This window comes from Puma concolor, chromosome D4 (assembly GCF_028749965.1).
Source record: "Puma concolor isolate L17-30 chromosome D4, mPumCon1.1.hap2, whole genome shotgun sequence".
Taxonomy (NCBI): Eukaryota; Metazoa; Chordata; class Mammalia; order Carnivora; family Felidae; genus Puma; species Puma concolor.
In genome coordinates this window covers 65263101-65280630 of record NC_141679.1, presented here as the reverse complement: position 1 = coordinate 65280630, position 17530 = coordinate 65263101, and the positions used below count along the sequence as shown (strand labels likewise).

Below are 17530 nucleotides of genomic sequence, written 5' to 3'. Positions count from 1 at the left end.
GCCAGAGTCAGGGAGGCTGCAACCTTGCCCAGCCCCAGACACTGCAAGGCTCTCACTTAAATCTGATCCTACCCATTGCAGTCCTGCATTGTCTAATAGGACTCATTTATAAAACACCAATTCAAAGATAATTTTTAAATGATGTCTATAGAACATGAAACCCCAAGTGTAGGGCCTTTTTAAGTGCTGGACACTGTGCAACTTTACTCATCAATGGAGCCAGTCCTGATTAGAGGAATTGATAGAGAGTTCAAATATAATTCCTTTGGAAGAATTACACTGCTGTCTGTATTTAATGCTGATTTCTGCTCATGAAGATAAGGAGAGCTCAACATTTCTCTAGTAGATGCCCCTTGAGACCTTAAACTCAGATTATAGAAGATGGACTGGAAATTCTTCATGAGGCTAGCTGCCTAAATAGAAACACTGGGGGATATAAAAATGTTTAACAGATACAGTGGAAGAATATGATATTCCAGATCAAGTAAATAGTATTGTAAAAATACCAGGGAAAGGAAAGATAAAATATATTTTGGAAGAAAAGGAATGTTGACATATAATTATGGATTAAAGAAGAAAGGTGGGGAAATAGTGGAAGTAGTATGAAAATAAATTAGCACTTGATTGTAAATGCTTAATATTTAAATTGAAAAAAAAATGTTTGAAATTCAAAAGCAATCTGTTAAAGGGAAATGATCTATACTAGTATTGATGGGTACAGATTTTAATTTTATTGACAAGAATTTTCTTCCCTGATGATGATTTTGAATTAACTCAAAACTACTTCATGTTCACAAGTTTATCTGCTAAATTTCAAACTGTCAAGGAGGACTGTATTAAAAATGGGGAAAACTAGGAATTAGGAACCTGAATACTGACATTTTTGGGATCTTTGGGGCATTCAGGTAGATACAAACCTTGTAATGGGGGAATTCTTGGGGATAATAGCCTAGAATAAGTGTAAGTTTTCAAATCCATACAAGAACCAACCCAAATTACAAAAATATGAGAATATAAAATGAAAAACATCAGTGTTGAAATTAGAGAATGTCAAACATAGAACTGCAAACTTTGAGGAAATCCTGAAATTCCTGACAAAAGAATTATGTGGTAAAGGAGAGAAGTGTCCCCCCACATCCCAATCTTTAAGGAGCAAGAGCTGAAGACAAGGTCAAGGTAGGATAGTAGAAAAAAAAAATAGATGATTTTAACTAAGAATGTTTTAAGAGTTTGACAAAATAGAAGCCACAAACAACTCTGTGTAGGTGGAATGTAAGTTAGGGAAGAACGCACATGGAAATACACACACGTAGTATGGAGAGTAGATTTTTTTAATTGATATTTTCACCATCATGTTTAATGCGTTCACTCAAAATTAGAGCTGGCAATCAACTCCCATGACAGGAAGATTTGCAACTGAATGGGATTTTAGACTCCTCCAGGGTGTTAGAATTTTTAGTATATCTTCATGGTAGTCCTAAAATATAATCAGAGCAGAGTCACATCAGATGGTAAAATTCTTCTATTCCTCTACTGAAGCTGTGAGTTCCAAACCCAGCACTTTAGGATTCTGAGTGATTAAATCTGTGAAATAAACTAGTCTCGTATGTCCCTTTTCATGGGCATAATTGTGTCCCTCCAAATTCAAATGTTGAAATCCTAACCCCCAGTATCTCAGAATGTGTCTGTATTTGGAGATAAGTAAATTATGTAGGTGTTTATGGCTAAATGAGGTCATTAAGGTGGGTCCCAAACCAATATGACTGATGTACCCTCTAAGAAGATATTTGAGACACAGACATACTTACTGCATGTTTCCCTGGGGTGATGGGGGGAAACATCATGAAGGAGAAGTTTCTGAAGAGATAAACAGAGCATGCTGAATATAGTTGATGGCCATTCTTTTTTTTTTCCAGATCATTTCCTTTATTAAAGAAAATCAGAGGCAACAAATAAAAACTCTGTTTGTTTGAAAATTAAAGAGCTCTTTATGAAATAAACATATTCCAGGTGATTCTAGGCCTTCAGCATTAATATTAATGGTTAATTCATTTATAAGCTTGTTTCACAAGTGTTGCTCACCTTAAGCCCCCTTTTGAAATTCCTTCTCTGTCCTCTTTATAATTACCATTTTCCCAATTAAACATCATTTATGCCATTAAACAAAACTAGCGGTACAAATGTCTTTCTTTGTAAGTATGGGGCTAGCAGATGATAACAATAGATGTGGCAACAAAGACCTTACATACTAAATATCACTCTCCTAAAATTAGATGTCCATTACACATAAAAGATAATTTTTCCCTGGCTTTATTATGCCCTTTATTGGTGTCTTACTCTTGCCTCTTAGGATAACTTTCTCCAGCATTAACCATCACCTTCCCTCTCCACCCCCAGCCCCAACTCCAAAAAAAAATTCCTGTTTGTTTCTTACGTAGAGAAATTGACTTTTTGTAAAGTAAACACCTTCTATCTGGGTTATGTTTAGAAGGCCTCATCTTTCATGCTCAACTACCCCATTATTCTGTTAACGTACTTTAAGACAAAGTGAATTTCTCTTCCTAAGAGGAAGTTACTTTCCCTGGTAAATCAACTGAATCAATTGGCATACAGCTTTTTCTTTTTTGCTACTTTTTTACGAGCAATGATTAATGAGAAGGTAAGACAACGATATGAAATTAATTGGGAACTATCAGAAATAAAATAATTCAAACCAAAAAAAAATTAAATTCTATACTAGAGTATATTGTCCTTAGAAGTAGTAAATGGGAGAAAATATAACAATTATAGGATTACTACTGTGCATACACACACAAAAAGTCTATAAAAATTCTGAAGGAAACAATAAATGATATGAATAAAAGAAAAAAATTGATAAATGAAAAATGCATTGTTTTAAAATTCTTAATACACTTTACCTACATGCAATTACAGTAGGGCTTCTGATGGGTGGGAGACTTCACATAGTCATAATCTTGATCATCTTTGTTTCACTTTCATTAGGTGGTTTAGCAAATGACTCCCATTAAAGCTGTTCTCCTGGTTTGGCTGTAAGCCTTGAATAAAGGTCATGAGAAGAATAATCATCCTGCATTAATTGCTACCTGCACCTCACAACAATTCTGGTGCTAGCATTATGTTAGTTTTGTATCTTTTTTCTGCCCAGAAAGAGCAGGAGTAGGCAATGATGTTCCCATGGCAATGTGTTAGAGAAAAAAATCTGGGGCGCCTGGGTGGCTCAGTCGGTTGAGCGTCCGACTTCAGCTCAGGTCACGATCTCGCGGTCCGTGAGTTCGAGCCCCGCATCAGGCTCTGGGCTGATGGCTCAGAGCCTGGAGCCTGCTTCCGATTCTGTGTCTCCCTCTCTCTCTGCCCCTCCCCCATTCATGCTCTGTCTCTTTCTGTCTCAAAAATAAATAAATGTTAAAAAAAAAATTAAAAAAAAAATCTGCCCCATAGCCTACTTTCTGACCATAGTGGTAAACAACTGCTACCAGAGAGGTTGCTGCTTTTCCTCAATCTTAGGCCACTCTCTCTACCCAGCTTTTCAGTTCTTTATCAACTTTAACATTCATTCATTCATATCTCCAGATCTATGCTTGAACTGGGAATCAGCAGTACACATTAATTTCCATCTTCCCATTTTTTTCTGGTTTTGCATATATTTGAAGTTGAAGAGATACTGATATTTGTGCAATCCTGGATCTAAGGAGAACATCTTCTAAAAGTTATAGCTAGTCAAAGCCAAAGTGCCCTATTCTGTGTTGAAACATTGTTGTACACCTGAACCGAATGTAAAATTAAAATTGTATATCAACTGTGATTCAATTACATAAAAATCCCTACGCTGGGGGCGCCTGGGTGGCGCAGTCGGTTAAGCGTCCGACTTCAGCCAGGTCACGATCTCACGGTCCGTGAGTTCGAGCCCCGCATCGGGCTCTGGGCTGATGGCTCAGAGCCTGGAGCCTGTTTCCGATTCTGTGTCTCCCTCTCTCTCTGCCCCTCCCCCGTTCGTGCTCTGTCTCTCTCTGTCCCAAAAATAAATAAACGTTGAAAAAAAAAAAAATTTAAAAATCCCTACGCTGAAAGGTAGTGATCCATATCACTTGACATACTCACATAGGCATTCCAAGGAACATTCAAGGTAAATATTTTGGACATGATTTATATTGAAATTGTCTTAAGGATGCTTTTATTTAGATAAATCATTAGATTTTCAAACATATCGTGTGGTGCTTAATTGTGGTATCAGTAAAAACCACATCTTACCTTTTTTTCTCCACAAAAATATATTTCGAATGCCCAGGCTATTTTTTTTTCACTTCCTTTATCCAAAGGCTTAACTTCACCATTCCATGTTCTTTTACCCTCTCTATACACCATGAAACTTCCTTCTCTGGTTATTGCCAGCTATAGGAATTACAAATGTAATTACTGTGGCAACTATCTCCTTTTGCATGTAATAACTTAGGAAATGTATAAATTTAGCTTATAACTTTTTGAGAACCATAAAGTTAATTCTTGAACAGATTCAGCATCTTGAGTAGATTTCCTGTTATTTTTTCTCTGATACTTTTGTCTAATAAGAAAACTAGGAGTTACTCTTTGGTTACCCCCCTCAATATTCTCTCCTAAAAATATTATTCATTTGTAACATATTATACTTTATCTCCATAGGCAATTTTGATTTTATCACGTATGAGGCTCCAGATTAGGCTGAAGAAGTCATGAGTTTCATTTAAATCATTTGACAAGAATGAGCACCTGGGTGACTCAGTGGGTTAAGAGTAGGACTCTTCATTTCTACTCAGATAATGACCTCATGATTTGTGAGTTTGAGCCTGGCTGTCAGCGCAGAGGCTACTTGAGATCTTCTCTCTTCCTCTCTCTCTCTCTGTCCCTCCCTGCTCTTGCTCTCTCTCTTATCTCTCAAATAAGAAAAAAAAATTTTAATTTAGAAAAATTTTAAAAATAAATCATTTAACAAGGAGAAGGTTGAAATGGAAGCTGTGCTTTATTAAAAATTATTAGATCTCTCCAGATGCCACATTGAATTCAAGATCAAAACACCAGAGTTCTTCCAAATTTCTCATGAATTATTGTCCAATAGATTAAAAATAGATCTTACAGAGCACGATGAAAAATACCAAAATTGCTGAAAAGACCAGGAGAGATAAATGGATATTCCACATTATTTATAAGCTTTTGAGCAATTCTCTATCTTAAAATGATTACTCCCCTCTTATTTTTAAAAAAGAATAATCCGGGGCGCCTGGGTGGCGCAGTCGGTTAAGCGTCCGACTCAGCCAGGTCACGATCTCGCGGTCTGTGAGTTCGAGCCCCACATCAGGCTCTGGGCTGCTGGCTCAGAGCCTGGAGCCTGTTTCCGATTCTGTGTCTCCCTCTCTCTCTGCTCCTCCCCCGTTCATGCTCTGTCTCTCTCTGTCCCAAAAATAAATAAACGTTGAAAAAAAAATTAAAAAAAAAAAAAAGAATAATCCAAGATTTAGCAAGTTATTTTTTGTGACTTGACAAAGGTATATGTTGCCAAGGGAATTTGAGTAATGTTTCTCAAGAATTACTTTCGTCTATTCTCTGGATTTAACATGTTCTCAAAGAGACCAAACTTTGTGTAAAAAATAATACAAATAAATACAAATAATACAAATACAAATAATACAAATAAAATCCTGGATGTTTATGGGCCTTAGGTTAATCCCATCTTATTGGTAGGCAAACTTTTTGTATACTTCACAAGGAAACTTTAGAAAACTTCACACTGTAAACCCACAGAGTAGTGGTTTTGGATTTCTGACATCTCTTGTGAAATTGAACCCTACTTAGAACTGTATTAATAATGCTTTATCCACTTAGCCATACTCCCTTCCCCCAGTTTTCAAAATTGGTTAGCTTCAACTGGACCCCATTTTTGTCACTTAGGTGGTTTCATCAGCTTTCAAGAACTGCTGAATGACTGTCACCTCTTCTATAGAAAATCTTAAATTCCCTTAACCTGAAGTACCAAAATTCAATAGTAAGTGACTTAGCCATCAAACCTACGTTGACAATGTCAAACATGAAGCATTTTTTTAAGAAAAATAATATAGTTCATGTCTTCTAGTATTTGGAAAGCCTACATTATCAAAGTTACATAGTAACTTAAGAAAATCCAAGCAACTTTCAACTTTATAGAAGCAAAAAATAGAGAAGAAATGCAAGTTTTGTTTATATGTAAAAACAATGATCAGGAAAATGAAAACTTCAATCAATTAGTTATATATAGGGGTGTATGTGTGCATATATGGATAGTTTGAGCATTAAATGTCAATCCTTCAATACATGTATGAATACCAAGGAAATCCTTACGTAGAAGGGGTTAGAGAACATTTTTGGATGATTTCTATCCTTTCATGTAATATGGATACCCTTTATGACAAACTCACTACAGTTGTATATTGTTTTCTAGTTAATAAAGAACTGACCTATTCGTGATTCAATATTAACAAGCTTCCACTATCCAAAGCTTTAATCCCTAAACATCTGTATTATGTTATGGCCTGAGTTCTCAACATTGTATTTCCTGATTCCAGAGCCTCATGGATTTTTGCTACATTTCTTTTCTTGGATTCTGAGCAATATCTCTAAATCCTTCCAATAATTGTCGTTTTTATCAATATAGCTAATTTAAATATATATTTTCTGACAAAAACTGCACTTTCTATGTACATAAGTATATATATATATATATATGCACATATATATAAATTGACTACAATATTCAAACATGTTAAAATTATGTAATTTGCACATGATAAATATCCTTTTTTTCCATTGGAATCTTGTAAATGGCTCAAAAGCTGAGGATAAACTATTTTCATAAGAGAATGGATGTCCCTGCTCTTGATCATCCTTGAAAATAGAGCAGAATATGAGGCAAACATCTGGATTACAAGAGTAGACATCTTCTCCTATACCAAGTCCAGGTTTTATGGAAGTATAAAATCTTAAGCAACTCCAATGGGGGGAGAGTGATATGCCCCTGGGCATATATGTCATAATAGAAATTAGACATTTGTAGGACCACTGTCGTTTTTCCTTCCAGTAATAGTGGCAGAAACAAAATCTAGCAGCATCACCAAATCAAAAGCATAAGCATCCTATTTTTGAAAAATTCTAAATGGAATCAGTGTCTAAGGAGTAGCCCAGCAGTGTATTCTGCCGCTGACCCTTCCTCTTCTACAGGCTTATGACCAGTAAGCATTACATGCCTAGATTATTAGATAAGGAAATCAAGTATCAACTTAATTTTGGCAAGAATTGGTATAAAAAAAAGAAAAGAAAAAAAGAAAAGTGGGTAGAAAACATGGAGAGGGCTGAGGGCAGAAGAGAAGCTTCCTTCTTTTCACCTCATTTAAACTTCATAACCCCTTTCTTTGTGTCAACCTATATCCTAGCCTCTATCTGCAACAGCTCCATACTGGCTCATGTTTCAAGTGAAATGATTTTTATTAAGCACCCGCATAGTTTCATGGCAGCAACATTATATTCACAAAATACAAATATATAAGCAGATATTCAGTAATGCAATATTTATTCTATGGTATGACTTCAGTTCCAGTTGGTACATTCCCTAAGCCTTCAGAATTTCAACGTAAAGTGTGCTTTAGGGTCTTTCTCACAATTTTTTACCATCTTCATTTTTTCATAAACTGGGCCTTCGTTAAACTTCATTGCTCCAAAACAACCAGAATATATTTTTGGCTCTATTTTCATGTTGCAGTCTTAAATAACAGAGCCCTAGTATTTCATACAGAGAGAATTAAAGCATCTGGGAAGATAATTCAATCCATACCTGTTGCCTAATATTTCAAAGGAAATCTCAAACAGTGGACTTGCTGGACCTTATATTCCCCTTAATGCCAGAGGCCAAATGTGAAATAAGTTTGATGTGAGATACGTCTTACTTGGCCCTAGAAAAGGCCTGAATTCTGAAACTAATACCTTGAAATTGCTGGAAAAAAAAATGAAGATTCTTATTCTTTTTAACCCCAATTGTGATCTTGTGAGTTAGCACAATAGTCGAAACTACATTACTAATCAGCCTGTGTATACTAAAGCCAAGCAAGGAAGGAGGATGGTTAAAATGATACAGAATTTGATCAACATAACCCTTCATCTTCCCATGTAGCATTTAGATAGCAAATATTAAAAATATTACATGTACTTACTGAAGCTTAGCCAGAACACCTTTGTATAAAGGAGGGTACAGTGTGTTCTACTTATGCTCTCTTTAGGATTTGTTGGATCTATAGTGTGTGCTCACAGCCACACACACACACACACACACACACACACACACACACACACACACAAATTGCTGTGTGTGTATAATTTGAACAGTCTGTATCGCCAATGAAAGACTCCGGCAGAACCTGCAGTGGAAAATACATCTTGTGCCATACACTAAAATGGGACCACCTAACTCTTTCTTGAATCAAATTTATTTCCATTCAGAATGAAAAATCAGAGAAAGGCCCATTTTTGTTTTGTTGAGTTTTGTTTTTGTTAATAATTATTAGTATTAACTATACATTTTACCAGTTTTCTTTCTCATCATTATTTCTTATATTTCATGATTCTTCATCGATGAATTTATTAGTGTGTGAGAATACACTTAAGAGTAATTCACTCTTAGAAGGTCATTGCATGGTAGATTTTCACTGCTTGCATTTCTGAAAATGGTTTTATTTAGGTTTCTGTAGTATATACTATTGTGGTTGAGTTTGTTATGAATAAAGAGGTTTACTCTCTCTGGAAGCATTTTGTGTCATCCTTGTCCAGGGACTATGCTAATCTTCTCTGTGTCTTTCCACTTTTAGTGTTATGTGCTGCTGAAGCAAGGTCTCTCTGGAAACTTTTTATACTACATTTTTGTCTTTTTAATTTTTTAAATAATTTACCATGATATTCCTTAAATTGTGCATTTTATATGAAAATATATCATAAAATATAAGAAACATGTGACGTAAGGAATAAGAAAAAAATATTTGTGTGCCCACTATTCACGTTTAATCCAGAACTTTCTGGTCATTGTAGAATTCCTACTGGCCTTTCCCTGACAAAAATCAACATCCTCTTCTTCCATCTAGAGGACTACTAGCCTCAATTTTGTTTTATGTTTTGTCTTTCTTGACAACGTCATCACATATGTGTGAATTGCTAAAAATTATATTTTAAGTTACATGTATTTGACATTTCAATAGGTGATATCATAAAAATAATTATTAGGCTTTCATATTTCCTTCTCTGTAAATTGCCTCTGTGTATGTCCATTTATCATCTGGATACTTTATGGGTTTTTGTGTAAATTTATAGGAATCCTATATATAATCTCAGCTCTAAATTCTGCAGTCACATGGGTTGAAAATAGCGTTGATTAAAATGCTGTCATATGACACTGACATATATGGCATCTTTAAAAATAATACTTGAAAGTTATGTGGCAGATAAGTCTCACTCTTTGGGAATTCCTTGACTATTCTTGGCATTTTATGACTTAAATTTATGTTTATTAATTTCTACCAAATCCTATTGAAATTTTGATTAGAATTAAATTGAATTTATATCTCATTTATGATAAATATGGGACCTTGTTATATTGAGTATGAGTACATATATCTTGATTTATTAACGTCTCCTCCAATATATATCAGTAATTTTTATGTATACTCAATATAAACTATACATAAAATATATAAACTATATATAAATATTATAAATGCATTTTACTCTGTAAAATTTTTACCCACATTTTCTTAGATTTTACCCCTTAGGTACATTAGAGGTTTTGTTTCTATGTTAAGTGATATATTTTAATTAAATATTAGAAATGCTTGTAGTTTTAACATTAAAGTGCAATAAAATTTCAGATATTAATTTTGTATAGAAGCAAATTTTCCATTGTTAATTTTAATAATTTTGTACTATCTAAAATTTTTATAAATCTACTTGTATATTCTTTTTACTATATCATTTATAAAAAAGGATCTGACTTATTTTTTCCTATCCGCTTAATTTTCTTTGACTTCTTGCACTGGACAGTGTCTCCAGCAGAATATGAAATGACATCAGTAAAAATGGATGCCTTTTACTTGTTTCTAGTCATAAAATAAATACTTTAAATATTTCACATTATGTGTTTTTTTTTCCAGTTTTATAATGGTTAAGGATTGTCACATTGAGAAAACTCTATTTTCTGTTTATTTTGGTGAGATGTTTTTTAACATAACAGGTTGTGATTCCTTAATCCCCATTTTGGTAACCATTGGGATGATTACTTGATTTTCTCATATACAAATTAGTCAGTTTATAATAATTTTTTTCTCATACTAAAAAACAATAAATTCCTGTGGTAAGTTTAAATTATTCAAGGTGTATAATCACCTTTAGTTCTTAATTTGGTGTGAAGGTATCTATTTTAAAATATTTGCATCTAGGGGCGCCTGGGTGGCGCAGTCGGTTAAGCGTCCGACTTCAGCCAGGTCACGATCTCGCGGTCCGTGAGTTCGAGCCCCGCGTCAGGCTCTGGGCTGATGGCTCAGAGCCTGGAGCCTGTTTCCGATTCTGTGTCTCCCTCTCTCTCTGCCCCTCCCCCGTTCATGCTCTGTCTCTCTCTGTCCCAAAAATAAATAAATGTTGAAAAAAAAATTAAAAAAAAAAATAAATAAAATATTTGCATCTATATTTATATGTGAGATTTGCTTATAATTCTACCTTTAATATTATTTTTATGTTGGTACCAAGGTTAAGAGATTTGGTTAAAGTAACATAGATGTGTTCTCTTTCTGGACTTTACAATAATTGTGGTGAATTTGATTTGTTTGTTCCTTGAATGTTAGAAGGTAGGACTGCTTGGACCTGCCTTTTTTTGTAGGATGATTTTTAAAAACCATATTGGGTTTTGTGATGGTTAGAGTAATACTTAAGTTTTTTGTTTTGAGTCAGTTTTGGCAAATATTATGTTTTTCAAATTTATTGGGATAAAGATTTCACAATTTCCATCCATTATTTTTTAATATTGCTGTCCCCTTTTTTCACACTATTTTGCTTTTCTAATGTGATCTGTTTTTTGCCTTCTCTCTTTCTTCATTGATCTTAGTTTGTAAATCTTAAAGATTTATGAATCTTATTTTGTGAATCTCACTTTTGTTGATAAGTTGATCATATATTTTTAATTTTATTTTTATAATTTTCTCTTTGTCCTTTGATATTTTATTACATTCTGTTTTAGTTTTTCTAACTTGCTAAGTTGCATTATAGAAAGTTCCCTACTGTAATTTTAATTAGATTCACAAGTTTTATTGTATAATTTTGTCATTTCTTTATCTTTCTGATTTTATTAAAAAATTTATTCTTTAATTTATATAGGGATTGCTATTAATTTCCAAACAATTAGAATATTCCAAAACTATGTGTATTCTTTATTTGTAACTTAATATATGATTTTTTTTTCATTTCTTGAGACTTGCTTTCGAGATTTGAATGAGAACAGTTTTCATGAGTGGACCTTGCATGGTAGAGAAAAGGGTATATATTTTCTTAGTTATTAGGTGTAAAGTTAGATAATTTATCAATTATATTTAGGTGTTGATTATGTTGAACTTTTAAAATTCTTACTGATATTCAATGTCTATCATTTACAGAGAGAGATGAGTTAAATTTTCCCATTAGGATACTGGATCTGTGTCTCCTTTTACTTCAGTCAATTTTTGCTTTATATATTTGAGATACTTTTAATTAGGTGCATAAAAAATTAGAATTATCATATTTTCCTGGTGAATTGAATCATATGTTATTGGTAGTGACTCTCATTTCAAACTTCTATTTCCCTAATTAGTGATTCTTTTATTGACTTCAAAATATCGATACCAGTGAGCTTTTGGTATTAACCTACAATTTTTTAATGTTATTGTTGTTTAATTCTTATTTTTAATTTTTTTATATTTATATTTTATTGATATTTTTGATATATTTTATTGATACGGAAAATATTCGTAATAGGTGGCTTATTGTTTAGTGTGAAATATAACATTTGTATGAAATGATATATAAATACAATGTATCTGCCTTTCATGAGTTTTAGCATATTGTTTAGATCAAACTGTACTTGATAATTGTAGGGAAAAACTAGAATGTGCTCCTGGGATTCAGATGTGTCACCTTCATTCTTTTGGAGTTCCAGGTTCTAATTTCCTAGGCAGAGCAAACCACCCAAAGGCATCGCCCTGTCTTTACCAATCCATAACAACTATTATAGAAAAAAACCAATGGGGTTGGAGACAGAGAAAGAAACAGGTGCACGTGCATGCATACAGAGAGAGAGAGAGAGAGAGAGAAGGAATTTTACATATAGAATTTTTAGTTTGTCAGACCTCCCAGTTTGTCAGCTTCTCTTGAATTATTTTAACACACGTGTCCTGAGAAAAGTAACTAGGTTGCAAAAACAAAGGCTGTTAAGCTTGCCACATCATGGACTTCTAAGGAAATTATGGATAGTACTTAAACACAATTTATTCTGAGACGTTTTATCTTACTAAGGGGTGAGGGATTTACCTACTCTGTAAGTACGTACTAGCTTACTAGAAATTTCTGTAGAAGATCTTCAACGTTTATTTATTTTTGGGACAGAGAGAGACAGAGCATGAACGGGGGAGGGGCAGAGAGAGAGGGAGACACAGAATCGGAAACAGGCTCCAGGCTCTGAGCCATCAGCCCAGAGCCTGACGCGGGGCTCGAACTCACGGACCGCGAGATCGTGACCTGGCTGAAGTCGGACGCTTAACCGACTGCGCCACCCAGGCGCCCCTTTTTTTTTTTCTTTTAATTTTTTTTTCAACGTTTATTTATTTTTGGGACAGAGAGTGTAGAAGATCTTTACCTCTGTCAAGGTTTACCTCCTGAGTCAGAGGTCGATTTAAATATGCTTTAAAATTTTTAGAGATACTTATATATTTCTAGAATAAAGAGTTCCAAGGAATCAACCTAAAATTCTAATGTAGCATTTCTGAAATAGAACACATTATATGTACACACATATGCATTCACATATACATTACACAAACATATATATATGCATATATACTTACACTCTACTTACATAGACTTGTCTAAATTTTGTAAATGTTTATTGCATATGCCATCAGGTTTTATTAAACTTACATTTCATAAAAGTAAAAATACTAGTTTTATATCCTTTTATAATAAAAGTTTAATGTAATAATTATTCAATAAGTATTTCTGTGTATCATTATTGTGTTGTATGCTAAATCTATCATAAATTTTATTGTACTTTCATAAAATTTTAGAAGAACATTTAAAATCTACAGTTTATTTTTCAAATCAAATATATAATTATCTAGACTGAGATTTTAGTGACTATCATTAAAATTTCTTAGAATTGTTCATTTGAATTTACTGCAGAAAATTTATAATGTAACACTTGAATTCCGAATTCTTTCTATTGCCCTCAGATACATAGCTTTCACAATAAGACAATTAAAATGCATAAAAAATGTATTTGAATAAGAGTAAAACCATATGTTTAGAAAATATTTAAAATAACAAAATTATTATGAATGAAAAGTGTATTTCCCTATATTTGTACAAAATGGACATAGTCCTGTTAATTTTATTCTAACTTATAATTATTGTATTATGCTCTGTTTTAAGATAAACTAAATTCCATCATTTTTTTTGAATGCATGCAACTGCATTCACATAGCACATAAAGTAATAGCATGCTGGCATTTAAAAATATAAATCTTGAGTATCAGTTTTCTGAAATGTCAGAGCAGCAGAATATCTGGTATTTAGTTTCTTTGTCAGAAATAATGTGTTTACTGCTTCTTGTTTTATAATTCCCAGTAGTTGACATGGGCATTATGAAGGATTACAAGAAATCACTTATCTTTCTTCATATTATATCTCTGGCATTTGTAATATTTTATATTACCATGGATTAAAATACCACATAAAATGCAATATTGACTTTGGTCTATATGACTTAACATTATTAAAAATATTTGTTTTTCATTTTATTAATGAGTTTTAAAACCATACAATGTAACTTGTTGAGATATTAGAATTTGTTTCAGTGTCTTTATGCTACTGAAGAAACACTGAAGCTCAGTAATGTTTACTTGTCTAAACTAACCTTAGACTTAAATCCCACTCTCCTGATTACTAGTTAACCAAACTAAGTCCCTCTAATTTAGACTAGGGTATTTCAATAATGTATAAGCATGATTTGTGTGTGTGTGTGGATTTGCTAGTATTATATCATTTGACCTGCAACTCTCATTCATTGAAATCTCCTTTTATATATATGAGGATGACTGCTTTAAAGAGTATCAATGTCTGGCACCTGGGTGGATCATTGGGTTAAACAACAGACTCTTGGCTCAGGTCATGATCTCACAGTGGTGAGATCCAGACCTGTGTCAGGCACCATCTCACCATCATGAGATCAAGCCCCATGTCTGGCTCTGTGCTGAGCATAGAGCCTGCTTGTGATTCTCCCTCTCCCTCTGCCCCCACTTTCAGTCTCGTTCAAAATAATTTTTTTTAAACTATCAGTATCAAAGTAAAACATTACAAAACCAATTGGCCTGTTATCAATATTCACTACTTGCAGAAACCATACATGAAACAATTTTCTAGTAATCTTTATCTCTACTCACCATTATATGATTTATTTGACACTAGATGTCAGTTTTCTCTTATTCTATTCAATTCTTAGCAGAATTTAAGATACTGTAAACTGATTAATTGAAATGTAAAAAAAAAGGAATTATAGAAGTATTTCTTTACATTTTTTTAATGTTTGTTTATTTATGGGAGACAGAGAGTGGGGGAGGGACAGAGAGAGAGAGAAACAGAATCTGAAGAAGGCTCCAGGCTCTGAGCCATCAACACAGAGCCCGATGCGGGGCTCAAACCCATGAAGCACAGGATCATGACCTGGGCTGAAGTCGGTCGCTCAACTGACTGAGCCACCCAGGCATCCCTAGAGGTATTTTTTTTTTTAATTTTTTTTTAACATTTTTATTTATTTTTGAGAGACAGAGAGAGACAGAGCATGAGTGGGAGAAGGGCAGAGAGTGAGGGAGACACAGAATCCAAAGTGGGCTCCAGGCTCTGAGCTGTCAGCACAGAGCCCTACGTGGGGCTCGAACTCACCAACTGTGAGATTATGACCTGAGCCCAGGTAGGAGGCTTAATCAACTGAACAACCCAGACACTCCTTTAGAGGTATTTCTTGATGACATACATAAAGATAAGGGGAAAGCATGAAATATTTTGGAAACTATCGTGTTAACTAGAGCTGATTCCTTAATAATATCATAGATAGATAAATAGATGAATCTTTACCTTGTCTCCAGGCATACTTCATTTTTTCTAATGCTTTTTAGAATTAATGATATTTGGATGTGAGATGGTACTTTCCCATTCTGCCTTGAGTTCTGTGTTTTATATTCTTTTCTTGTCCCTCGGTTGAGCTAGGATTCAAATGCATATTTTCAGTTTCCGTATTTTTGTTTTCTGTAGCATATTCCTGCAAATACAACTCCTATGACTTACTAATCAGAGTGCAATATTTGTGAAGAGACACACTAAAGGCCATCAGCAGTGGGAAGAGTAGTAGCAGGACAGGTTCCTTTGAGACTAATGGAGCCAAGCAGTTATGCATTGAACAACTGCTTTTCTTAAAAAATTGTAGAGTGGGAACTTTACATATGTGATGTAATTTTATGTAATTTTAACAGAACTGTACATTTTTGCAGATAAAGTAATGATGCTATGAAGAAACTGAGGCGAGGTGTTAAAGAACAATTTCCCCAAATCCCAGAACAATTAAGCCACAAAATCTTGGTCTAAATCCTAGTGTGCTGTGAGATATAAATTCAGATTGAAAGTCTGCTTTTACCATTATTTTTGAAAATTTTCTCCTGTTAGCTTAACAGCTCTATGTTCAGTTAAACAGAGACAACATGTTACGACTGGTATGAGGATTAAATGACAAGAAAAGTGTTTAGAAAATCGTTAGTGGCAAATAAATATTGGGTGATTTTGCTATTGCTGTTATTTCAATTTAGAAATATTTTGTTGATTATTTGAGGAGTAATATGAATTATTATTGTATTGAAATATTTTTGTATTTTGCCATTGCTTTTAAAAGATTTTCCTGGTTGTACAGTAATGTGGTATATGACTTCTCAGTAGATAACTTCTAACTTTTCTGTCTCTTTTCAGTGATTTACTATTGGCTTTTTTCATGAACAGTACTTGATACCTCCTAGAAATAAGATTGAATATATCCACAAGTAGTGACATATATTCTAAATATATCTAATATTTTTTTTTAATTTTTCTTTATTTTATTACTATTATTGATGTTTCTGATATGGAATTAGGACCACAGATATAAAAACTGCTTTCTTAAATGTTTGCCACTACTCAGATAATAAAGCAAATAAATAGCCCTTTCAACCAACTGGATTATTTTTATTCACAGCACCAGAATGTGAAATGTTGTTTTCATATGTAATAATATTTTTAGTGATTCACATTAATTTCAATATTGAATATATACAGTAGAAATAGTTTATTTTATTCTCAAATGTAGTCTTTTGATAATTTAATACTTATATTAGCATATGATATATAATAGTATAATGTGAGAAATAGAAATATTAAAATATAGAATAATAATTAGAGTCTAAATAAATAATTTCTTTTTCTTTATGTGACTTATGTCTAACCAAAAAGCACAAATAAAGTTTAATACTTGTATGGATGGAAGTCATGCACTTTTTTTTTTTTTTTTTTAGGAAACGTAGTGTATACAATTCAAGAATGGCTCAAAGTTGAGTCAATCCCCTTTCATTAGTGGAGCAAAATTCTTACAATTGCCTCATAATAAAATCTAGATTTACTAATATCTTTGCTACCTCTGGTTTCTCTAGAGTATACAGCAAGATATTTATGGGGAAAATGATGTGACCATCTCCTACTCTCCGTAGTTATATGAATTAATTGCAAACAAAATGGAAAATCTATTAAATTTCCATGCAAATAATTTACTATTTTAAATTATATTCTATGGTACCAATAATAAGAAATGTTTCTAAATCTAGAAAACTGAATTGATAATAATTTAAAGACATTTTAACTCATTGCAAAAACTAATGCATTGTACACAGGGGTTGGACAGAGAATATTTTGATGAATTTGGATGACCAGCAGACGAGGTTTACGTATGACCTAAATGATGGTTTCTGTATACCATCCCGCGCTTAAACATTATGTAAATCAGCAAAATTAAAACTGAGTATATATCATAGACCTTAAATAATAAAACCATGAAAAATCTTCACCAAGGTTCCCTTGTACTTCCAAAAAGACCTTTATAAGTGTTCTTTTTCTACATATCTTTCCTTAGTTCTTCCATGCTCAGGTTTGCAGTTATCTC

The 17530-nt window shown here is 33.3% G+C and overlaps 1 protein-coding gene and 1 non-coding gene across 2 annotated transcripts; both read right to left on the bottom strand.

The window, feature by feature from the left end:
• Positions 1 to 1313: 1313 nt before the first annotated feature.
• LOC147574950 (uncharacterized) lies at positions 1314 to 17362 on the bottom strand. Its single transcript, XM_086683945.1, has 5 exons — positions 17345 to 17362; positions 15430 to 15557; positions 7965 to 8011; positions 1809 to 1924; positions 1314 to 1477 (listed from the first exon to the last, which is right to left on the bottom strand). Exons 1-5 carry the CDS (start codon positions 17360 to 17362, stop codon positions 1376 to 1378), a joined length of 411 nt encoding a protein of 136 aa, XP_086540071.1. The 3' UTR covers positions 1314 to 1375.
• LOC112851707 (U6 spliceosomal RNA) lies at positions 8795 to 8900 on the bottom strand. The gene has a single exon (XR_003222806.1). It is a non-coding gene; the product is annotated as a U6 spliceosomal RNA (small nuclear RNA).
• Positions 17363 to 17530: the final 168 nt, after the last annotated feature.